This window comes from Sminthopsis crassicaudata, chromosome 4 (genome assembly GCF_048593235.1).
Source record: "Sminthopsis crassicaudata isolate SCR6 chromosome 4, ASM4859323v1, whole genome shotgun sequence".
In the NCBI taxonomy this organism is placed as follows: Eukaryota; Metazoa; Chordata; class Mammalia; order Dasyuromorphia; family Dasyuridae; genus Sminthopsis; species Sminthopsis crassicaudata.
The window spans coordinates 70,386,246-70,411,891 of record NC_133620.1 but is presented as its reverse complement, the minus strand read 5'-3'; the positions used below and the strand labels follow the sequence as shown (position 1 = coordinate 70,411,891).

Below are 25,646 nucleotides of genomic sequence, written 5' to 3'. Positions count from 1 at the left end.
TTCTTTGAAACTTCCATCCATTGCTTCTAATTCTGCCCTCTGGGGCCAAGCAAACAAGTCTACTTCTCTTCTCATATGACAGGTTTTCAAATACTTAAAGACAGCTATCATGCCCTTCCCGTGTTGTTTCTTCTCTGAGTTACACATCTCTGATTCCTTCAATCAATCCTCTTCTGCATGACATAGTCTCTCTTTCTGTCACCTACCCACCAAATCACAGTATTTCAGAGTTGGAAGGGAAAATGGAACCCAATACATATCTAAACAAGGCTTTCGTGAAAATATGCTCAAGGAAAAGTCATTCTAACTTTGCTTCAAAACCACGAGTAAAGGGGAACACAACTTCTCTTGAGTGGGCCCTTTTATATATTCATCTTACCTTAAATCTGGGATCGTTCAGGTGGTTATAATGCTAGAGAGACTTAGGTTAACACTGTAACACAGAATTACAATTGCTCAACAGTTTGAAAGGGACCTCAGAGGCTATATAGTCCATATCTTTTGGATATATCTAATTATTAGGAAGTTCTTCACATCAAGCCTAAATCTGTTTTTTAAATTTTTTTAACCTATAGTCTCTACTTCTGTTCTGAGGCCAGGAAAAACAATTCTAATCCCTTTTCCTCATGAAATTCCTTCTCTGTATCTTCTCAAATTTGTCAGTTTTTGTTTGTTTGTTTGTTTGTTTGTTTGTTTGTTTGTTTTTTTAATGAGGCACTCAAAGCTGGACTTCATAATGCAGATGTGGTCTGGTTCAAAGAAAGCCAAAGTAAGGATACTTTCTGGTTCTGGAGGCATTAAAGCACTTTTGACCACAATGATCCAATTCTTAAATAGTGTGGAAAAAGCAATAGAACAAATTCAGAACTGTAGCAAATCACTAAGTCTCATTTTAACCTCTTGTTTCAATTTCCATCCACCCCCGTGTTTTGCCTGAGCTGGTAAAAAAAAACAGCTGCAAATTAGACTGACTTGAATCTTATCTCTCATTTCCCTGGTCTACCTTTAAATATAAGCATCCAGGTGCTGGGATTGGAAAAAGCAATTGTCTATGCCTGGTTAATCAATGCACTAGGGAATAAATCCCTTGATAATCAGGAATTTTTCCATGTGGAGGATTAACAGTATATAAGACTTAATATCATCTACTTTTTAAGTGCTGCAAGTCAAAACGAGATTTGCCTCATAGGAAAATTTTGCTTTATTATTTTCTCTTATAAAGTTCTAAAATTATGTTATGATTAACACAGCTAGCCAGATAATAGTGAGAAAACAAAACTGTGCTTTCTCCTCCTCATCACAGTGTAGTCCTGTATGCCTCACAGTAGACCTTGAATAAATTGTCAGTTTCCACACATGTTGTTCCTCACAGGGACATCAACAAATAAGATGAAAACAGTAGAACACAGAACAAATTTGCCTGTCCCTCACTGTTCTGCCCCAGCAATTAATTTAATTTCATTCTTTTTCTCCCCAAGGTCAACTTACCAGTCAACCTGGGACTGTACTAAGATCAGTGTCTATTGTTTTGGTTCTAAAACATTTTCCTTCTTCATTTCTAAATGACCCAACTCTGATTCATTAAGAATAATCCTAATAATCATCATAATAATTAATAAGCATTTATAGTTGTGCAAAGCACTTTACATACATTATTTTATTATTTAGTAGTTATTTAGCACCTCCTGCATACTTAATGTCAATACTTGAATCAAATCCATCATTACAACAGACTTATAGCTCTGGAATTCTGACCTCAGCCTACTCATCTCCAAGCCAGACACCCTTGTGAATAATTTAAGCTCTTAATGTAGTGTTATCAATCCTGTAGGCACTCAATAATTGCCTATTATTCTTGTTCACTGGGTCCCAGTGGGCTCTTTTATATATTCATCTTACTCTAAATCTGGGATCACTCAGTTGGTTTATAATGCTAGAGAGACCAAGGTTAATACTGTAACACTGAATTACAATTGTTCAACAGTTTGAAAGGGACCTTAGAGGCTATCTGATCCAATTCATACCTGCATATGAATTCTTCTACAAAATAGTGATTGTGCAAGCAAGCAGCTTTTTTGAAAACCTCTGGTGGTGGGGAACACTTTATATCTCAAATCCAGTCTTTAAGTTTTTCTTACAAGTCAAAACCTATATCTACAAAGATATTTGTGTAGTGTGAAAAACAACATAGAGATTAGTATACTGGTTTGGGAGGATGGGAGGATGGGAGGATGCAAGGTACAAGAACACCAGAAAGAAGGCAGCACCAAGAGTTAGGTTATAATGGGTTTTGTAAGCTAAAGTATTTTGTTTCATTTGTAGGTAATAGGGAGCCCTTGAAGTTTATTGAAATAGTGAGTGAAAGGGGTGACATGCTCAGACAATCATTTTTACAGCTTAGTGAAAGATATATTCCTCATTTGAGCTTCACAAATGACCTATGAGGGAAAGAGATTTCTGTCCTGCAAGTGAAAAAACTGAGGGCTTTCTGGCTTGAAGTACAAGATTTCCTCTTCACCATAATTCTCATGTCACACTGATAATTCATATTGATCTTTATAGTCCATCAAAATTTTCATCTTTTTCAGATGTTATCACCATGTAGATGTGGAAGTTGAAATTTTTATTTTTATAATATTAGCTCAACATTCTAGTTTGTTAAAATTTTTAGGATTATGACATGACTATTCAACGTTTTATCTGCTCCTCCCAGCTTTTATCTATAGATCTTAAGTTTTCAGAAAGAAAAAAAAATGTTGTTGTGAATTCATAGCTTATACTTCTATGACCTATCACATAATGATAAACAGTATTCTTACAAATGGCTCCATACTATTAGTCACATGAAGAGCAGAGGGAAAGACTAGGCAGTAACTCAGTCAAGGATGGTGAATTGTACCTTCTTGATGCATTTATTTGACTAGAAATAACATAGAGGGAAAAATAATGACTCCAAAATCAGAGGATAGAGGATTAAAATCTCTTCTCTGTCCCTACTGTCTAAGTGACCTTAAGAAAATCACCTAATTCATTGAGCCTCAATTTCTTCATCTGTAAAATGAGAGCTTTGGACCAAATGCCCAATCCTAAATTCCCTTCCAACTCTAAATATATAGTGCTGTGATTCTGAATACTTAGATTAGTGACTATAATAGGTAGCTCATATAAATAAATAGAGAATGACAATCTTTCCCCTAGGAGAAAATATTACCCCTCATTCTCAAAAAGTTCTGTGACATCAGGGAGGTGATGTCATGACATGCAAGTGAATTGAATTTAAGGAGAAAATAGATGGTTCTAAACACAGCAATCAAAAGGACATAAAAGTACCAGATATCTCAGGGGTAGAAGAGTAATTCTAGGAGACAAAAAAGAATCTTTATGTTCAAGTCTTGGGAGGGAATGGCAAAACAATTTCCTTGGGAGAAGAGCTTGAGGTAAGACACAGGTCTCTTGAGGAAAAAGGAATAGGTAAAAGATCAAGGCACCGCTAACCTTGAAAAACTGGGCAGACTTAAGCAGACTCTACAAGAACTTTCTCCAAAACTGTAACTTGTCATTTTCTTTTTTGTAACCATTTTGTGTAACCTCATTCCATCAGGTAGTTTCTGTTATTCTACAGAAATTAGCCCAAGTGGCTGTTGATGTCCTGACTACTTTCTAAAAAGTGGACAAGAAGCTCAAAGCCACCAAGATCTTGAAAAGAGAGCTCCCAGAAGCCCCAATACTAACTGCTAATGGACTGCCCTGGCAAACCATCACTAGAATAGCTCTTACTTGGGTTGCCCTTTCCGACTATGAGTCAGCAGTAGAGACTTCTGTGCTCAAGTATTTGAAGGGCAGAAATCATATGGAAGAGAGATTACACTTACTCTTCAGCCCCAGAAGGCAGATATAGAATTGAATATAGAAGATGAAGAATAGGAATGAGTTTAAGTTGCTAAAGCAAATTTAGCCTTAAAACCAGAGTGGGGAAACATTCCTAACAATTAGAATTCTACCAAAGTTGAATGGGGTGGTGAGAAGGTAATACTGTTGTATTGTACTATAATATTGTAAGTCTTTAATTGGCGACCAGAGTAAGCAATGATTTCTCAAGTCTATCAAAATAGGGTTTGGGATAGATAATAAGATAATTTCCAACTTGAAAATCCTGTAATTCTATAAAAAATGTCTCTGGATTCAGATTCCAAGCAGCTCCTTTAATATAAAATTTTACTTTCTGCAGATCATCTTTGTTTTTATCTCATTTCCAATTTTGGGGACTTGTTTACCCAATACCCATTTTCAAAAATTGGAGACATGACTTGAAATTTCTAAGAAGTAAATTTCAGACAAAGAGGAAAGTACTATTCCATCCTGAGTGCACATACTAAGATTTCTTGCAGAAAGGCTCACTATGAGTTTGGGATTGGTTGTGAAGAGAGGAGGAAGAAAGAGATAGACAAAAAAAATGGTTAGTGCATTTGTAGCAGCTGGAAATAGGCCTAGAAGCAGGGGGTGTGCTGAAGCCAATCTGTACAATTTTGAGAGAGCTGATCATTAAATTTTCAGTGTGAACATTTACAGCTTGGAAATTACCAAATGCTACAAATTGGGATTTGATTTATTATTGTTTATCTAACATTAATAAAGTGATAGAGAAAATGTTACTAATGCAAATTAAACTTTAAAGTGTGCTGTGGGTATTTTTTTTCCCCTGGAAAACCTGTTGTTAAATATTTACCAGTACATCCTTATATAGAAGAGATCATGGGGAAGTCAGGGCAGGGAAAATTTGTCAATGAACAGAAGACGGTTCTACCTTCAGCATTGTTCTAAATTGAACAGGAAGTATTATTTACCTGAATAAATAGGTACTTCTAATGTTTGATAATATCTAATTTTTCATATAAGTATATATATATATATATATATAGACATACACACATATGGAAGAGTATGGCAGAGCAATTTTCTTGGGGGATATATATATATGTATACACTCACATTTGTATGTGATGTACATAGTATATGATATGCATACCTGCATTTATTTCTTAATTGGAAAATAAATATGTCAGTGAGTTTTTGAGTGCTTGAGGTGATCAGCTCTTTGGACACAAACCAGCCTAGGAAAAGTCAGACAGACATTAGGTTTAAGAGGTCTACTTTGGACTTTCCCTCTATATTTTCTTGGGCCCCTTTTGCTCAGGAAAAGACTGGGTGGGGTGGGAGGGACAGTGAAACAAAAAGGAAAAAAGACAGCTCTGATATTCACAGAGGAAGAGTGGGAGAAACTTCACTCCTAAGGGGTGGGGAGTGTGGGGGCGAGATTGTAGAGTGAAAAGAAAATGAAGAGCATTGTGGCACAGTGAAGGGAGCTTTACAAAGTGCCAGAGGCTTTGGGTCCGAATCCCAGTTGGAGTGCTTACTATCCATATTACTGGACCTCAGTTTCATCTGTAAACTCAGAGGTTAGAGTGGATGATGGTTATTTCTGGCTTTAAATCCTAGAATCATAGGAACTCTGTAATATCGATGAACAAAACAGATTTAACAAGATTTGTGCTGAAAAAGAACCATTCCAAAGATCAGATTAAAAAATAAAAAGGAAAAATGTAAATGCTTAAAAAAAAAAAATAACCACATTTACTACCAACTAAAAAATCATGGGGAGGCTCATCTTAGAGACCAGATGAGTAGGAGCACACTCCTTGGGAGATAGTGCTATCAGAAACAAAGGTCATTGAAAATCTGGATGAGATGCATGTAATAAGAATTTGGTTTTCAGAGCAGGATTTTTTTGTGTGCCACCAAATAAGAAAAGGGATTTAGTTAAGCCAAGAGAAAAAAAATATGAGAGATTAAATACAGAACTGGCCTCTGAGTCAAGAAGACTAGTTCAAATCCAAACTCTAACAAAAAACTGGCTGACTAACACTAAGTAAGTCTATTAACCTGCTCCAGGAAATTTTCAGTCTCTAAAACTATGGAAAAGGTGACGACCTGCTTTGAAAGAGGGGATTTACTTCCTGGGTCTTTCTTTCACTAGAATTTCCAATTTCTAGTTCTGTCCTAAGACAGAAATCAGACAAAGGGGAGATTGAGTAAGACTCCGGAAAAATCCTTTTTTTTTTTTTTTTTTTTTTTTTTCCTGGGCCGGGGTGAGAGAACTGGGCAAGGCAGAATAAGGCTCAACAGTCAACAAGATGCCTGCTCATTCCCCTCCCCATTAGCATCCCATATCTTCTGCCAGCTTCCAACCCTCATTACTAACTCCTCTTGGGTACTTCCCTCCCCATCCCCCTTGCTTGTTTCTCAGCTGCCCAAGCCCCTGCCTTCCATCCTGCTTTGCAGAAATGCTCTCCCTCAAGACATATGGGCTGCTGACTCATTCTCCCAGCTTATACTAAAGCTTAAAACTTTTAATTCCCTCATTATTATCTTTTCTTTCTCTTTTTAATTTGTTCCATCTTGTTCCAGGTTATGAATTATGCACAATTCTTCTGGTGCTCAAGAAAGACCCTTTATCAAATCTGTACCTAAAGAGATTTCATGAGTCATTTTGACCAAAATGACGCCAAAAAAAATCTATTCATGTTGGCCGTAGGGATTGACCTATTGCTCCTGGTCTTTTCTGTATGTCACTTCTCTCCCCCTACCTCCCTCTCTCTTTCCCTCCTTTCCTCTCTCTCTTTGTCTCTCTGTGTCTCTGTCTCTGTCTAGCTCCCTCTCCCTCTCCCTCTCCCTCTCCCTCTCCCTCTCCCTCTCCCTCTCCCTCTCCCTCTCCCTCTCCCTCTCCCTCTCCCTCTCCCTCTCCCTCTCCCTCTCCCTCCCTCTCTCCCTCTCCCTCTCCCTCTCCCTCTCCCTCTCCCTCTCCCTCTCCCTCTCCCTCTCCCTCTCCCTCTCCCTCTCCCTCTCCCTCTCCCTCTCCCTCTCCCTCTCCCTCCCTCTCTCTCTCCCTCTCCCTCTCCCTCTCCCTCTCCCTCTCCCTCTCCCTCTCCCTCCCTCTCTCTCTCTCTCTCTCTCCTCTACACATAAGCACACACTCGCCATCTCTGGAAATACAGTGCCTAAAAGTTGATGGATAAGTGGGCTCCGACAAGGACAGTGGGTTTTCCTGGTGTGACTCACTGGACGCAAAAAGTCCATTCCTAGAGGTGCGCAGAGGCGGCTAGCATAGAGGGCCAGGCAAGCTGCTGATGACTTTAAATATGTCACATCACTATTCAGAGCCATTTAGAAAAAGATCGCACGATCACACTTGTCCACTAAAGGTTGCTCTGGAAACACCTCACGGGGCTCTGGCAGACCGTACTAATGATACATTTAAGCCCCAGCCTCCATCCAGGCTTCCCGATGTAAGTAAGGGGTGTGAGGGAGAGAAGGAATATTCTGTTTTCTTTGTCCCTTACTTAAATCTTCCTAATCTGATCTCCGGATAGTTTTTCCTCCTCACCACCCACCACCATGCCTGCTGGGAGGCACCCCAAATCCTGTTGAAATAACCTAGTTTGCGGTTTATTTTGCTCAAAATGGAAGTCGTAAGACAAATGCAATAAATAACTCGGGTATAAAAGAGGCGAGAGCGTTCTGTCACACATATGCACACACACCCAGCCTAAACACCGGTAATTATTCTCTGTGGTAACCTTTCTCAGTCAGGGAGGGCCCATATTGACAGCTGTTTACAGTAGCACAGGCTGGCAAAGTACGGGGTTCGGGCGTTGTTTGCTTCTGGACAGAAACGGGGCTGGCTCCCGAGGGAGCAAATAGTCAGAGAAGGGAGCTCGGGACATGTTCCCCAATGAGGAAACTGAAGATCCTGGGAAGTCCCTGGGGAGCCGGAGCCACTGAGCCCCGCTCCCTTTCAGGAGCACGATCTCCCCACTAAGTTGCCTTGGTCCGTGGGTGTCTTCCCCGGTGTTTCTTTGTATCCGGGTCACGTGACAGCACTCCCGGAGGGTTTGTGTCATACCCATCTAATGCAATTAGCCAACCAAGATGAACCTGTCATTAGGGGTGGGGGAAGGAGGGAGAAGGGCTGACTGGGAATATGGAAAGGAAAGGAGAAGTGGGAGGAAGGGAAAAGCTGATGACAGAGATTATGGGTCTGATTAGCTAACCACCAACTCTGCCTATGTTGGGTGGACATATCCTGCCAGAAACTGAAGATTGGGGGGGGGGAGGGTAGAGCAAGGGCTGCAGGAAGGGGGCATGAGATTTTCCTACTTAAATTCACATTGTTGTATGCTTCTTTCATACACATCCCAAACTCATCCCCACCAGGACTCTGGCTCCCCTGCCAAATAGTTTGATGTACCTTGTTTAGATTGATTAATAAGGGGAGGAGGGCATGCTATTGTGTTATCAGTTGACAGAAACTCCCCTCTAGCAGGTCCCTATGACATTGTGACAGGTTGGGTAGAGGGATCTCTTCTAGAATGAGACGGAGTCCCTTGTGAGAATACCTCAAGCTTCCAAACCTACTTTATATTCTATTCCGCCTAGAAACTTGCCTACTTCCTCCAAATCCCAGAGTTGCTATTCATTTTCTTCTCTACTAGAGAAAAAGGACATTGAAGAAGACCAAAGGTTTATTTGGTTTTAACCACAAATAAAAGAAAACAAACAGCAATTAGTGCCTCTCCTTTTATTCCACAGTGCTCACTTCAAGAACCTCTTAGACAGTCGAATTTCAGTTTTTATATATCGAATTACACATAAGATTATATATAGAAACACAGAATACCAGGGCTGTAAAAGACCTTAAAGATCACCTGAAGATTGAAGAGGCAGAGACATGAAGGAATTTATTTGCTGAAGATACACAGTGGGATGGCAGAAGATGGATGATTAGAACGTAAAGCTTTTTCTGCTCTTATCAAATTTCATGAAAACCTATTCTTAGTAAAGATTGACCCTCTATGCTATCCACCTCTGCCCACTCTAAGAATGGACTTTTTGTGTCCAGTGAGTCACACCAGGAAAACTCACTTTTCTTGTTGGAGTCCATTTATCCATCAACTTTCAGGCACTGTATTCCCAGAGATAGGTGAGTGTGTGTTCATGTGTAGAAGAAGAGAGAGAGAAGCACAGAGAGAGAGAGAAGCAGAGAGACAGACAGACAGATAAAAAGACAGAAACAGAGAGGGGGGGAGGGAGTGAGAGAGAGAGAAGTGACACACAGAAAGGACCAGGAGCAATAGGTCAATCTAATGTAAAAACTTAATTATCTAATGTAAAAATTTTACATTAAATGTATGGAAAGCACCATGCCAGTGCCCCAAACCAAAATGAAGTGATAAATAGTCTGTGCCCCAAGGAAGTTCTATTCCATTGGGGGAGAGAGGGGATATACATAAATATTGAGGAAGGAAAAGTAGTAACTAGGGGGAATGAGAATCATTCCCTTAGTAAAATGTAAACTCCTTGAGGGTAAGGATTATCTTATATTAGTATTTGTGCCCTCAGTACCTATCATAAAGCTCAACATCTAGACAAGCAAGCATTTGAAACCTTATTAATTAATTTAATGATTCCCATAAAAAGGGGTACAGGTGTTGAACTTTGAAGAACTATATGAATTCTAAGACATAGATTGAAAGATAAGGAGTATGTTTTAGGTACCAGGGAATGAAAAGCATGAAAGCAAATGGAATGCCAAAATTAGAAAATAGCAAGTGGGTAAATTTGTCTGGAATAAAGAATGTATGAATGGAAATAAAGATGAAATAAACCTGAAGAGGTAGGCTGAAACCACATTGTGAAGGACTTTAAACAAAAAGCTAAGAAGTTTGTGAGATATCCTAGAGGCAAAGGATAGTCACAGAAGATTCTAGAGTAATAGAATAAAGTAGTCAGAGTTGTGTTTTAGGAAGATAATTACATCACCAAGACCATTATTTTCCCAGACTCAAGGAGAAAATTTGGAATTCAACCAGAAATAAACTAAGAAGCCATACAGGGGAATTTTCATGTGGAAGTAATAAATGTAAAATAGGAAGTAAAAAACCTAAAATGTAAACCTAAATGTAAAATAGGAAGTAAAAAAAAAAAAAGGAACCGAGTGTAGATCTAAAGTCAGAAAGACCTGAATTCAAATCCAGCTTCAGATACTTACTAGTTATATGACCTTGACAAGTCATTGAACTTCTCACTGACTTCTCCAACTGTACAATTAGGATAATAATAGCACTACCTTCCAGAGTTGTTGGGAGGATCAAATGAGATAATATTTATAAAATGCCTAGTACATAGTAAGTGCTTGTCCCCTTCTTTTTCTCTCCCAGTATTATCTATCTGCTCATAGATTTGGCCCTGAAATTCTCACAAATGACAAAATGGTTATTTTAGGGTTCTAAATGGTCAATTGGGAAGGAACTTTATGAATGTGAGAGTATTGTCAGAAACATCAGGGAAATAGCCAGTCTATGGAGGAGCAACTTTGACCCATTGCATAATGATGTCATGAAGATACCCATTAGATAATGATGTCATAAAGATTCAGAAACTGACCAGGGAGTCTTCAGTTCTGAGGCTGTTTCCATCAAGTTTCGTTAAGAAGCCTTGTGTTATTTTTCTTTCTCCTTCTTTACCAAAAGCCTAGATACTTTTCAAATATGCTTAGGGTATGAATCCTTTTAAAGAAGCTCTCTGAAGAAAGGAAGCCAAATAAATAGAGATAAATACAACAAATGGTCCATAAAATGTAAAGAAAAAAACTGTTCATCTTAATAACAAAGGGTTATGATTGTTAACAGTTAATTTGGTGCCCCCCAAATCTAACTCCAACTCCCCAATTATACACACACTCCAAAAACACATTAGGCAAAATAACATCACAAAGGGCAGTGAATTCACATGACCAGTGTTACAAATACACAAATGCTAATGCACAGGGTAGTTATCACCTCAACTGCTAGGAACTTCCACCCACCATCTAATTTATTTTTCTAGCGGTTGACTTAACAGTGTTACAGCAGGATTCATTGGATATCATGGAAGGTTTTTGTTCTAATACATTCCTGACCTTAATACAAAGCAACATTATTAGGACCAACAATTTTGTTTCCTTCTATCTGTCAGAATTGGGGAGATCATGGCACTGAGTTGGAGGGAGGCAAGAAAATCACAGCTGCTGATTAACAGTGGTGACAAACAGTTTTCAAGTGATTAACAATGCCCTAATCTCTAACAGAGATCCCACTCTTTTGAAAAGATAACGGCATCTCACATTTATATAATGTTTTATGCTTAACATTAACACTTTCCTCCTAAAAACCCAAATATGAAAAGTATTATTATCCTCAAAGCTCAAAATTCAAGTAACTTGTCCAAGATCAAAGGAACAGTGAGCTAGAGGTCAAATCCCAGACTTTTATGGAGCTTTTTTCTCCCTAAGCTCTAAATCAAGTGCTTTTTCCTATTATACTACATTGCCCCCAACCATTTGTATACTAATAACTCAGGCTGATATGAAGTCTGATTCCTCTGACTGGAGCAAAGAAATCCATGGTAAAATCGATCAACCAATGCATAAGAAACTCAAATAACATGTAAGGACCTATGTAAAATGTGGGCAATATAGAACTGAATAAGACTCTATCCCTAGAAATGAATGTAAACTCTTTGCATTTTTGTTTTTCTTTCCAAGCTATGCTTACCTTCGGAATCGAATTCTTCTTGTCCAACAAGAAATTTGGTTCTGCACACATATATTGTATCTAGGATATACTATAACATATTTAACATGTATGAAACTGCCTGCCATCTAGAGGAAGGGGTGGAGGGAAGGAAGGGAAAAATCAGAACAGAAGTGAGAGCAAAGGATAATGTTGTAAAAAATTACCCATGCCTATGTACTGTAAAAAAAAGTTATAATTATAAAATAAAAAAGACCTCAGCCCTACCCTGAATTTCTTCACTCTCCTGGCAGATAGAGAGGACAAAGACATAAAATGTAACTAAAAATAGAATGAAGCTTAGGGCAAGTGCCCAAGAAGTGGTGGGCAATAAATTCAGAGGAAAAAGAGCTTATTGTGGAGTGGGACAAACAGAGGAGGTTCCATAGCAGAGCTTGAGCTTGGTCTTCATTCTACCAAAAGGATCATCATCAGAAAGGGGGCATAAGACAGGTAGAAGGGTTGAAATGGAAATTTATTGTTACACATCTTGAATCTTCTCTTATGTTTTGTTGTGCATGTGGCAATGTTTTTATCTTTTTCTGGTTTTTTTATTCTGTATTTAAGTTTTAAACAAATAAATACATTTTTAAAAGGCATGTAGATAGGAAGAGAATACTGTAAGCAAAGGTAAAGTGGAAGGAATAAGCAAGGTATATTCTGTAGACAGTGAGTAAAGCAGACTATTCGTGGCAGAGGATTAATGGAGGGCAGTAATAAAAAGAATCAGATAAGTCAATAGATAGGTTAAGTGATTTTCTCTGTTAGTTTGCTGTCTAGATTTTGGTATTCTTCTCTCCTTTCCCCAAACCCACCACAGTGGTATTATAGTTCTGGAGTTAAAAGGGATTAACAGAAGTCATCTAGTACAAGCCTTCACTTTTCCTATGTCTGTTAAATGAGTCATCTGGCATCATTCAGTTGGCTTTAAAGATCATAGCCTAAAGCAGCATGGTTTCAGAAACCTCTTGCAGAATTTTGCAATAGACAGAAAACAAAATTGAACACTAGAATGGACAAAAACAAAACAAAATTGAGGAAACCCAAAGTGAGCCATGTGTTGAACAAAAGATCTGGAAACTGGCCCAGGATGGCTAATTTACAATTCAAATGCCAGATCAACAGGTGAACCCAACTCACTTGAACTAATTTCCAAACATGGCATCTCTAAGAGATTGCATGGAGACCTGGAAAAGGCTGAAAAACTAGGGAATGGAATAGGGAAAAGGAGAATGAGTCCTACTTCCAGCCCCTTCAAGTGTGATAATGGGAAGACCTGCAGCAAAGGACCTCAGCTTAAGGTTTCCAACCCAGGCAACTAAAGAAAAATGTTATTTAAAGAAAAGGCAAGTAATTAACATTGCAAACAGAATGCCAAAGGTGGTAACAGAAACCAAAAGCACAAATATTTTTTAAAAGAGCTGGGCAGACACTCAGAAGAAAGCCAGATTATAGAGTATAAGTGCTACAGAGGAAGGTGGGTGGGCCTGGATCGATGTTAGTTCTGGAAAGCTCCTAAACCCAATAACCTAAATGGACCCATAAACTGATGGATGGTCAAGCACACAACTGGGAGAAAAGGAAGAGTAGTCTTGGACACTGAGCACAAAGTACCTAACATCTTCACATTGTTTATTGCTTACTATATTTATGTACAGAACTATATGTCCCAGAGGTTTAAATCATAAGATTTAGAGCTAGAAGAGATCTCAAAGAAATGGATTTTGAACATGACATTCATGAATTTGTTTTTCATTGTTTTGATAACTTTGTAATTTTCTTCGCAATTTTATGCACTCAAAAATATTCTAAGGAGGGGTCACTATTGTCAGAATGGCCCATGACAAAAAAGAAGAAAAAAGAAAAAAGAAAAAGAAAGAAGAAAAGAAAGAAACTCTACCCTGGAATGAGAGAACATGGATTGAAATCCCCTCTTCCCTGACATTTACTACCTGTGTGACATTGAGCTTCAACACCTCTGTGCCTCAGTTTTCTTCATTTGCTAAAATAAAACAGAGGCAACCCAGAAAAAGCAAGAAAAAAATTAGGAATCTATAAACAAGAGTTCAAATGCTACTTCAAACACTAACTATATAACTCCAAGCAATCCCTTAAGCTTTTTGCCTCAGTTGCCACAACTATAGAAAAAGCTTTGAACTTCATGCCCCCTTATGATCCTTCCAGGAACAGATAGGTGGCTCAGTGAATAGAGCACTGAGTCTGAAATCAGGAAGGCTCATCTTCCTAAGTTCAAGTCTGCCTTTAGACACTAACAGTGTGATTCTGGGCAAGTCACTTAACCAGCCCCATTTGCCTCATTTTTCTCATCTGTAAAAATGAAGTGGAGAAGAAAATAGCAAACCCTTCTAGTATATTTGTTATAAAAACCTCAAATGATGTCAAAAAGAGCCTGCAGACTGAAAAAAGGAAGGCTCCTTCCATCTCTAAATCTATGAATCTATATCTTGTTTAAAATGACACAAGTAGTAATAGAGACTAGATTCAAATCTAAGACTTCTGACTTCAAACTTACTGCTCTTTCTAAACTCCCAAGCTTATCTTCAATGCTTATCTAGCAGCCAGAGCATTAACCTAAAAAATCAAAAGATCTGGTTTTGTTCCCCAGGTTCCCTTCTTTGCCATCTATGTGACCATATCTTATATCCATAGTTTATCTTCTTTGTGAATTTGTAAGATGGGCTCTATTCCTGAGCAATAGGTACAAACTCAATGTCACTGCTAAAGGCATCCTACTGGTACATCATTACCTAGGGCGATAAACAGAGGTTAAGGTTAAAAAGATGTTCCTTTCCCTGAATAGCTAATAATAATCTTTCACATTTCTAAAGACTTTTAAGGTTTACAAAGAACATTAGTTCCCTGGGATTAAGCTTCATTTCCACGTTACCCTTTATGAATATTCCAGAGGACTTGGGAAATTTCTATCATTCCTCTCTTCCTATCTAGAAGTCTGCAAGGAGAATCTGACTGCCTAAATTAGCAGATCTAGTTATCAATTTCTTATCGTATATGAGGGGTGACATAGGAATAGTAACACTGTCACTTCAAATCGTACTTTTTTATGAAGTAAGGATAGTAACACTGTCACTTCAAAGGGTACTTTTTTAATGTTCCATGATATGAGGCCCATCTGGAGTCCTAAAAGGATTCCTAGGAATAAGAAATTCCAGATGTTGATTATTTGAGCTGAGGGCAAAAATATACTTTATATCATGCAATTAAAAACTTATAATTATATTTTGCTTTAAGGTTTGCAAAGCACTATCCTTCCAGTAACTCTGCAAAATGGATAATGTGTATATTATCATTTCCCTTTTATGTGGGGAAATTGAGTTCAATTCAAAGGGGATAAGCACTATTCTGACCAAAGCAGAGTAGAGAGGGATTGCCTCCTCATTCCTAGAGGTATATCTCCCTTGATACAGGCCAATTTTACATTAGTCCAGACACCAACCATGATGTGATAAGAATGAAAAGGGGATAGAGGTTCTCGTCTCTATATCAACTCTATAGATCATTTCCACTGAAGAGCAGCATTAGTCATAGACAGATAATGATGGAGGTGAATTGGGAAGAGAGGATATAAGCATTGGTGGGGGAGGGGGAGGAATGTCTCAGAAGCATCCTTGCTTCCCCAGAACTATGTAGAGTAAATTTTGATGACTATATAGGATCACATAGAGATCCTCAAATGCAATACTTTCTGACTGGCAAGCTGACTGCCTAATACATTTTTCACATCATTTGTATGTGTCTCTATGTGTAATTGAAACATATCACTCACAGATCACAGTAAATAGCACCAACCATCAAGGGTCTTGTACTCTAATTTCCAGACATTTGTGGGTATTAGGGCTTCCTTCAAACATTCCTCATATGTCAAATCATCAGTGCTAATGGGTTTTTCACCCTTGTCTTGCTTTCCTCCCTCCTCACAAAGTCTCCTCATGTTTTTGTCTAGTTTGGGGGCATTTGTAGGCAAAGGCATTTCTTTGATCTTTCCTTATTCACCTTTCCCAGGCATCTGTTTTCATGGAGGAATAGATATATTCAGACTTAGCAAGCTAGGATGAAGAATGCATCATTATGGACCTGGCTCTTTTCCCCAGTGAGGTGATTCATATCAATTCCAATAGACTTGTGTTGGAGAGAGCCTTATGCATCCAGAGAGAGAACTATGGGAACAGAATGTGGATCACAACATAGTATTTTACCTTTGTTGTTGTTTGCTTGCTTTTGTTTTCTTTTTCATTTTTTTCCTTTTTTATCTGATTTTTTTCTTGTGCAAAATGATAAATGTGAAAATATGTATAGAAGAAAAAATAAAGTATTCAAGAAAAAAATTTTTAAAAAGAATGCATCATTACCTGCAGCATTTATTCATCACATGTTCCATATAGGACACTAAGAATGCACAAGCATATAAAACACAATTCCTTTAGTCAGGTGGTTTCTGGTATAGTGACCTTAGATTTATTTGAACTTGACTTTCCTGGTTTATAAAATGAGAAAGCTGAATTAAAATGTTTCAGGCCCTTTCAGCTTTCAATCCTTGATCCAATTATTTTAATGAGTATAAGTAGTGGCAAAATGGAGAGAGAGACGATCTCGGATTTAGGAAGATCAGGGCTAGAGTCCCAACCTTGGAACATGTTTTCTGTGTGACCCTGAATAAATCAATTAATTTCTAAATCCCCAATAACTATGACCATAAGTTACTGAACAGATGTTGATCTAAAATGGTAGAGGGGAGTTTTGCTTACCATGAGTTCTCATAGAAGTCAGAGGGCTGATCCAAATATTTTCTTAATTTAGGCCCAATGGTATGCTGATTTACAACTAGCATTCAACTAGCTTTCAAAATTTTTAACAGCTTTCCAAAAAATGCTCAAGACACATTTTCAGATTAATCTGTATTATAAAAATCTTATCCATTATTTTATTAAATCTGAATAATCAATAAAGCCAAAAAAATCAGACTCTGATTTGTAGTGTCAGCTTGTTTCTGATCTCTAAATTTTTGCATTGAAAATTTAACCATTCATTCTTTTGATTGTTGAACTGGTTCTAGTACACCCCCAGCCTCACCTAAGAAGCAGAAATACCCAGATCACCATTTTGAGCCCAGCTGCAGAACATATCCAGGACACTGTCAAGAGCTGCCAGTCCTGCTGAAGCTTCTTCTTCTTATAATTTTATATGAAGGTAAAGTGAAATCCCAAAGGAGCAACAAGCAGCCTGAAGGTATGTGTGTAAATGAGGTATGTAATAAATGCAAATGGGCATTTGCCTTACCTAGCATATTAGGTTATGGTCATTTTTAGCTACAACAGACTAGAGCTTTCCCCCTGGGCTGATTCCCAGACGATAGCATGTCCCCAAAGTGTGGGCCTGAACAATCATCTCAAGTCCAGGGTCAGCCAACCCTGCATGGAACAGACTAGGCAGCATTCACTTTAGCCAGTCAAGTCCATCCCTAGAAATATAGCACATAGCACTTGATGATGAAATTTTAAAATCACAGAATCTCTGAATTAAGGAGATGTTTAAAAGTCAACTAGTATTACCTCTTATTTCCTATAGGGACTTCTTTACAACTTCCACCACTAGTGATCTTCTTGGTTTGTTGCATTATCTCTACTGCTTCGTTCAACTATATCTCCTCAAAAATACAGGTAGTGTCACTCTCCTATATATTTTCTATCACCTATAGAGCCTAAACACAGGACTGATCACATATGCAAAAGGCTTCTGATCGAATTACAGAACTCCCAGGTGTAAAAACCCCTTCCACAAAAGCAAATTGCAATATGCAAAATTAGACTTAGAAGTCATAGAATATAGATTTAGAACCAAGAGACCTTACAGTCCATCTAATTTAGATACAACACCAGCCCTGGAGTCAGGAGGAATTGAATTAGAATCTGGCCTCCAACACTTCCTAGCTGTGTGACCCTGTGCAAGTCACTTAACCCTGTTTGTCTTGGTTTCCTCATCTGTAAAATGAGTGAGAAAAGGACCACAAACCACTCTGGTGTCTCTGCCAAGAAAACCCTGAATGGGATCATGGAGATTTGGATGTTACTGAAATGGCTCAACAACAATGAGTTAAATAACTTGCATACCACAAAGTACTAATAAATGCTAACTGCTGTTATTAATATTATAATAATTATAAATAAGGTAATTAATGACAAAGCCAGGATTTCAACTCTGGTCCTTATATTCCAAATCCAGTGGGGTTTTTTCCTGTATTATATATTACCTGATATTACATGGAAGTTAATAGCCTCGGGTACCTCATTGGGTAAATGTCAGAGATGTGATTTGTCCCCAGATTCCTGATTCCAAGCCCAGAACTCTAACCATGTCATGCTGCCTCCTTTTTGCCTTTATGCTGAGTGCATAATGGGATTCAATAAATTCTTGCTGAGTTGATTTAACTAAACCAGCCTTTGATCTCCAGATTATGAACAAGGAGCCCTCCCCCAAATTTCAGATCCTAAAGTCTACCTCCTACTCATACCACACCAGGATCTCCTCAGTTATGGGGCTGGGTCCCTCTAGACCCCTGACTGCAGGGATCACAGAGCCAATCCTATTGTTTCAATGAACAGGGTGTCAACAACCACAATCATTCCAGTACAATGGAGGATCACCAGACCCTGCCATCTGTTCTACAACTGACCAGAAGGACCATTTGGATTTATCATGTCCCCAGCAGCTGACTTATTCTATTCCTTGTCTCCCTCAAGTAAAATATAGTCTGAATAGGGACTATCAGCATTTTCTATTTCTATTCTCACTTATTACATTGCTTAGTACATGATAAGGACTTAATGTTGTTTTTCCATTACATTCCCCTAATAGGGAATGTAATAGAGAATAATAATTCCCTAATTCCTGTATAATAAACTTTTACTAACTCATACATAATTAAATGGTCCTTCCCCCCCAGATCTTTTGGCCCATAGTAGCTTTGTCCCCAATTCTACCCCTTTTTCTTCAGACTTCAAGCCATTCACTCACATTGTACAGCACGGTGGTCCATCCTTCCATGGTTATACACTGGAAGACGGTCAGCACAGCAAAGAGAATGTTGTCAAACTGAGTGATCCCATCATTGGGGCCGATCCAGTCTTTGCACTCATAACCCTCTGGGCAGCCCTGCACTCCACATGGGTGGGGAGGGTCAAACCCCTCCAGCACACCTGCAGACACGTAGGGAGAGAAGAAACCATGGGCAAGTGAGCACAAGCAGAAAAGTGAACCCAGGTGACAATAGGGACTGGGGTGTGACAATAAATCCTCTGGTGAGAAAAAAAGGAGATTAATATTTCTTTATCCTCTCTTCCCTAAACCACTTCAAGACCCTCTGGCCTTTCTACCTTACCTGTATCTCTGAGCAGGTGACCATTCCTATTTCACATCTTCTTCTGGAAGTAACTTTATTTTTTTTGTTTTGTTTGGTTTGATAGATAATGGGGATTGAGTGATTTGTCCAGGGTCACATAGCTAGTGTTAAGTGTCTGAGGACAGATTTGAATTTTACTCTATCCATCTAACTGCCCCGTGACTTTCTTTCCAAAGGCTGTCCTCACCAGGTCCCTTTAATTATCTGCTAAAAAAATGTTTTTTTCTATTATTGGCTCCAAAGTTTTCTGGAAAACAATGCTCTCAGATTTAAATAACAAGAATGAAGATCATTGGGAGGAAGAGAACTGGTTTCCCCACCTTGTGACTTCTAGGTAAATATTATAGGTTTAGATTATTAGATTAGATTATAGATATAAATAGATTAGATTAAATTATAGACATAGATATAGTGGGAAAAGAAAGGAGTAATGTTAGAATGAGAAGACCTGGATCTAAGTCTCATCTCTAAGCCTGATTGTTAAGGCAGCCAGGTGATGCAGTAGATAGAGTATTGGGACTAGAAGCAGGAAGATCCGATTTTAAATCCTGCTTATCTGCTTCCTGGCTCAGTTTCCTCATTTGTAAATAGCACTTCCTTTTCAGCATTTGTGTATCAAATAAAATCATATTTAAGTTCTTAGTATGGTGCCTGTTACAGAAATACCAGCTGTATCAATGCTAGCTAGTATTAGTAAAAGTCATGTAACTTCAAGAAGTCCACTTAACATATTAAATTGTGGTTATATCAATCTTAAAATGTGGATATTACTATTTGAAAGGCTTACCTCACAGGGTTGTTTTGAGGAAGCATTTTATAAACTTTAAAACACAAGAGAAATATGAGCTACTTTCACCCTTTTACTCATGAGGTGGTAGGTACCATGTTACCAAATGAATTGTAGTTTTCATTAGAGCCAGAAAGACTTTGAGACCTTCTAGTCTGACACTTTCCTACAATACATGAGAAAACTCAAGCCCAGGGAAAGGAAAAATAGTTACTTACTTATAAATGATAGTTCTTTTTGATTAATTATTGCCCATATTTGAATGAATGGAACCAATGGAGATTGTTCATAGATCACAGGTATCTGGAACCCAGACAGGTGGGAAAATACCTTAAGCAATACTTGGTGACCCTACCTGAATTGTTCATAAAGCAGGCCCTGTGCAGTTTTCCACTGTAAAACTCCAGGCCAATGATGGCGAACATCAGGATGGCAAAGAATAGAAGAAGGCCAATCTGAAGAAGAGGCACCATTGCCTTCATGATGGACTTGAGTACTATTTGCAAACCTAGAAGGAAGCAGACAATTCTTGCATTTATTCCATTGTTTCCTGCTACAGAGAGGTCAAGGTAAGAAAATCTACCTCCACACTATCCCCCAAAGCTGAATCTGTTCTCTTCATCTACCATTCTCTGATATCTTAAACATGATACAATACAATTGAATTCAACAAGTTCCATTAAGCATCTATATCCTTCAAATCTAACCTCTAAGTTTCTACTGTTAATAATAAAGTACTCGAATATATTTAACAAATCTTAAAAGAAAATAGAACATTGAGTAAATTGAATTAATTTTACTTCTTTTAAAGTTTGGTTAGCAGAAACTAAAGTCATGTTTATTCTGAGATGATTTTGCCTAGTAAAACTGGTGGCTGGCTGCAAAAGTGGCTAAGAAAGAGAGTAGGCGGTACTGGTCAGTGTTGGATAAAACACACAGCTGACTCTGTAGGGACATGACAATAATTATCTTAGACAATTAGCAAACAAAATCACTCAAATGTTTATCCACTTTGACCCAGAGATTCTAGTGTTAGGCATATACCCCAGAGAGATGAATGAAAAAACCCCAAAGGCTCCATATACACCAAAACATTCATGTTAGCACTTTTTATGGTACCAAAGAACTGGAAACAAAGTAGGAACCCATCAGTTGGGGAAATGGCCAAAGTGTGACACAAATGTAATGGAATAGTTTTGTGCTATAGGCAATGGCAAGCACCATAAATACACAGAAGAATGGAAAGACATGAAATGATTGCTAGGGGAAATAAGCAGAGCCAAGAAAATAACATACATTATGACCATGGTAGTGTCAATGAAAAGTAAAACAACTGCAAATATCAAAACTGAATTTGCAAAACTATAGAGAGCAAAGTTGTCCCAAACAAGATACACTTTCCACTTTTCATTTTCAGAAGTTAGGTTCCATAGGTATGTAACTCTATACATTAGTATAGATTTTTTTTTTGAAGTATTGATTGGCTTAGTGATTTTTTCCCCTCTTCATCTTTAAAAAAAAGCAATTTTTTTTTGTTTAGAGGGGGATGCTATCTGGAAGCAGGTAGAAAAAGAAGCACAAGAAAATATAATTGTTATGTTATAGGTATATAACATAATATATAATATCATGACTATTATCATAAACTTATATATTATATTATAATTTAATTTAAGCATATAATATAAATATATGTAACTGAAAATATCATTTTTTAAAAAATGTTTGCCAGACCCTAGATATTGGTCTTCCAATCTGCTGGAATGAGACAATAATTTGTATATTGGGATTTGAATGGAAAAGACCCATACATATAAAGGCTCTTTAGGAAAGCATTAGAAAAGGAATGATTTCTTAATCATTGTGTTATCATTAAAGCAAAAATCATTATGATACTTTCATATGCCTTCCAGTAACATATAACAATCTATATTTAATCTAACTTTTTAGATGTGATTTGGAGAAGTGGGGATTCAAGTATCTATAGCCAGAAAAAAATGTAATAATACTTTGAATCCCTACCTTCTATTTCTGTTAACAATTGCCCTTGCTTACAGTCTGATTTCATTCAAAACTAGCTGATTTCTTTCAGACCCATACCCTATATTAAATGCACATTTGTGACACATAGTCATCAAGTCATTTCAAATGACATGTCAGGAAAAAATAAAAAAAGCCAAGCACTCACTGGGAATGCCTGACACGAGTTTCAGCGGCCTCAGTACACGCACAGCCCGGAGGGTCCTCAGGTCCACATGGGTATTAAAGTGAGTCCCAGCTGTGGCCAGGATGCTGCAGATAAAAAAAAAGCAGACATTATCATAGGTCATTATCCCTCTGTATTATGAATGGGGGAACCAGACTAAGGTTAGACCAATTTTAAAATGTGCTACCCTCATAGCAACAGTAAACAGTTGCACCTAAGCGTTAGTGAATCACCAACAATTCTCTGTGGATCCAGAATTAGCCACCTGTGTTTTACTTTGTGGGGGGGAAAGGAAAAAAAGTAAGATTATTGGGATTATATTGAAGCTGAAGAATTCTAATTCCCAAGAATGGCTATCTGGGATACCTGATCAGACTTCCCACTCCATCATTCTCTCCATGCCTTTCCCCCAGACCTAGATTTTGTTTACATGAAATATTCCTCATTGCCTGAGATGCAAAGATCCCCATGTCTATCATTCAAAATACTCTGCAGGCTCTTATCTCCTTCAGGAAGCTTTTATGAGCTTTCTGAGCTAACTATAAGAGTGATACAATTCCTTTAGACTTGAAATTTCCATCACACAGAATTCTTGCACTGATGTTTACATTGTTTGTTAAAATCTTCCTTGTATAGCTGGAACTTTTAAAATTATTTCGTAAAGTTGATGTGCAAATTTAAAGATATTACACTGTCAGCTTATGCTTCCATTTTTTCATCTTTAATAGCATCCCTTCCCACCCACCCTTTGCAATATCTCTGCCCAGCAGCACACAAAGCATTAATGATCTTATTAGATTGAATGCTCCAAATATTGTAATTACTTTTATTGAAAAGACTACAAAATTCGCTTTTTATTTTCCAGAATCACATGAATATGTAAGACCTTTGAAGAAGCAAGGGAATGTATATATTCAAGATATTCATGGTATTTGTTTACAAGTCAGAGGACCTAGGTTTCAGTCTTAGCTTGCAACTTATCAGCTGTGATTTAAGGGAATTTCAGGCACTAAACCTGAAATGGAGATACCTGCCCTAGGTAGCTCACAGAGCTTTAGTACATTTCAAATGTACAAAGTACATTAAGTACATTTCAAAGTGAGAACTTAAAGGAATCTCCGAGATCATCTTTTTTCATCTTCTTACAATTGGATATCAGAGAAAACAAGTGACATGGTTAGGATTAAACAGGTGATGGATGACCAAAAGAAACCTAAAATCCAAATTTCCCGACTTTTACATTTTTGCTCTATGAAACCATACAAAGTAATTAAGCTATGTGAAAAAATGTCACAAACTATGAAATTTTCTACAAATGTGTGATATTATTATTATTACCTGTTGTCACATATGAAAATATAAGTATTTTCAGCTACTTTTAAAAAATCTTCTTTTTTTGTTTTCTTTTTCTTCTCCATTTCATCTTATTCTCTGCAAAATGCCAAGTACCCAGAACTCCTGGGAATGAATCTCCTAGGCAGATGAATTTCTCAGATAACTGATGATTTTCCTCTTTAACCATTGTCATTTTTAAAGTTTAATTATTTTGTGGGACTTTTTCTGACATAGATATTACATACTTCCATACCTTCTTAAGTAGCATAGAATCAATATTTACTTTCCTATTAACACAGAGTCATGTTTATGAGCATATATTATTATACTATATTTTAATAAAATCCTCAGGGACTAGTAAAATCCTTTACTCTAGTAAAGTGTATAGGGTTAGGTGACTCAACACTGAGTAGTCTCAAACCATGTGATTTTTGTGTTCTGATGTCTTTCTTCTTTATAGATTTTTTTTTCCTATCTCTTCACTTGATTTCAAATGGTCAGATGTCATTTCAAACTGCTTTCAGTATAAAACGTGTGCCTTCTTGTGTAATATTTCTTCTCCCATCTAAATTTCCCTGTTGTAATTTTCTTTGACCTTGGTACATGAAGTAGCAATTCTTGTTAGAACTATAGATAGAGTAAGAGGGAATGGATTCTGAACAAAGAACTTCTGGGTTTACTTCTGAGCCAGTAAGCTTTGGCCTTGGATTGTATAACAGTGATTTTGAGGTCTTCCTGATTTTTGACTTGGTGAGGTGCTTTCACATCCATTTGTATTTCTCTTTAACTTAAATCATATTAACATTAATTTGTTTTATTCAGTATTTACTTTTGTTTCTTTTCTTCCATATTGCTATCCATGAAAACTCACCTCTCTTCCTTCATGCTCATTTTTTTATTTTTGTTTACCTTCCTGCCCATTTCTAGTCCTAGTTCATAAGGTTTGATTCTCACAGTGTTGTTGAACCAATAACTAAACCATTTTGGGGGGCATACACTATTACATAATGTAGTTTAGAGTTGATTTTATATGTAAACAGATGCAGTATGTGATTTGATTTTAGGAGATGCCAAGAAAAGTTTTTTTTCATCCATTTCTGACTAAAACTCCAATTTTGGTTAAAAATGTGAAAAGTTCCTGTTAAAACGCATTAAGAGATGTAATACATCAACCTATTATCATCCATTAACAGAATAACTGTTAGCTGATTAGTGAAACAACAAAAAAAGTTTTGATCTAAAAAGAAGAGATGAAAATTTAAAATTATATGGAATGTCCCAGTTTCGGTAAGTGTTATTATATGAGGACAGGGGGAAGGGAAGTCTCAGAAAGCTGGGGTTCAGGGGAACACACTGAAAGAGGAAAGATTCTAACTCAACTGCGTTATTCTCTATCCTTCAAAGATCTCTCTTTCTGCCTTTCCTGCCTCATCTTTCCTGCTAAAAGACTTTGAATGTTATTTATTCCTTCTCTCTGGGATGCACATGACCTTGCCTTTACTCCTCCAACCCTACCCACCCCTGATCAGCTCACGAAGGCTTTCCAGATTCTACCTCACTCCCACACCATAAGTGATCGCTTTTGTTTGTGAATCATTGTAACTTTTTGAACTCTGAATCCATGACTACATCCCCTCTTTGACTACAGTTAATTGATTAAACATCTTATCTTCCATATAAGACAGTAACTTGCATGAAGGCGGATGCTTAGTCTTTTTTTTTTTTTTTTGCACCCCCAGCCCCTAGGAGAGTGCTTTTCTTAAAAAAAGGTACATCATAAATATTGAAATGAGATGAAAATTGGAGGCGTGACCCCTATAACCCAGGTCACAATTTGGCTTTAGACCAGTCCTAAATAAACTTATCAATCAGCTTCCAGCCTCCCTCAGATCTTGGTAGATCATATTAGGATTACTTCTCTTAGCTTAATTAGCAGCAGATCATGTCAGAGCCATAGAAGCTGAGGTGGGTGTTAGAGAGGGAGCATCTGGAGCAAACCACACTATGTAATCAGAAGACATAGACCCGAAACCCAGGTTTGCTGATCCTCAGACTAGCACTGTTTCACTACATGATGCCGTCTGAGCCACACAGATGGTCTCAACAAGTACCCCGTATGAACAATAATCAGTGTCAGCAAGATGGCTGACTAAGGTTAGAAATTCAGTCCATGGTCACAGAATGGAGCCAAGTTAATTAGCCCACATGGGGGTTGAA

General features: G+C 37.7%; 1 protein-coding gene across 3 annotated transcripts in view; it reads right to left on the bottom strand.

Moving 5' to 3' along the window:
• The window catches only part of CACNA1E (calcium voltage-gated channel subunit alpha1 E), a 616,215-nt gene that overhangs the window by 257,373 nt on the left and 333,196 nt on the right, over positions 1–25,646 (bottom strand). For all 3 annotated transcript variants that reach the window (XM_074308523.1, XM_074308524.1, XM_074308525.1), the window contains 3 exons: positions 22,077–22,180; positions 20,244–20,396; positions 18,717–18,898 (listed from right to left, as the gene is read on the bottom strand). In XM_074308523.1, the coding sequence (XP_074164624.1) occupies positions 18,717–18,898; positions 20,244–20,396; positions 22,077–22,180 (439 nt within the window). The remainder of the gene's footprint in view (positions 1–18,716; positions 18,899–20,243; positions 20,397–22,076; positions 22,181–25,646) is intronic.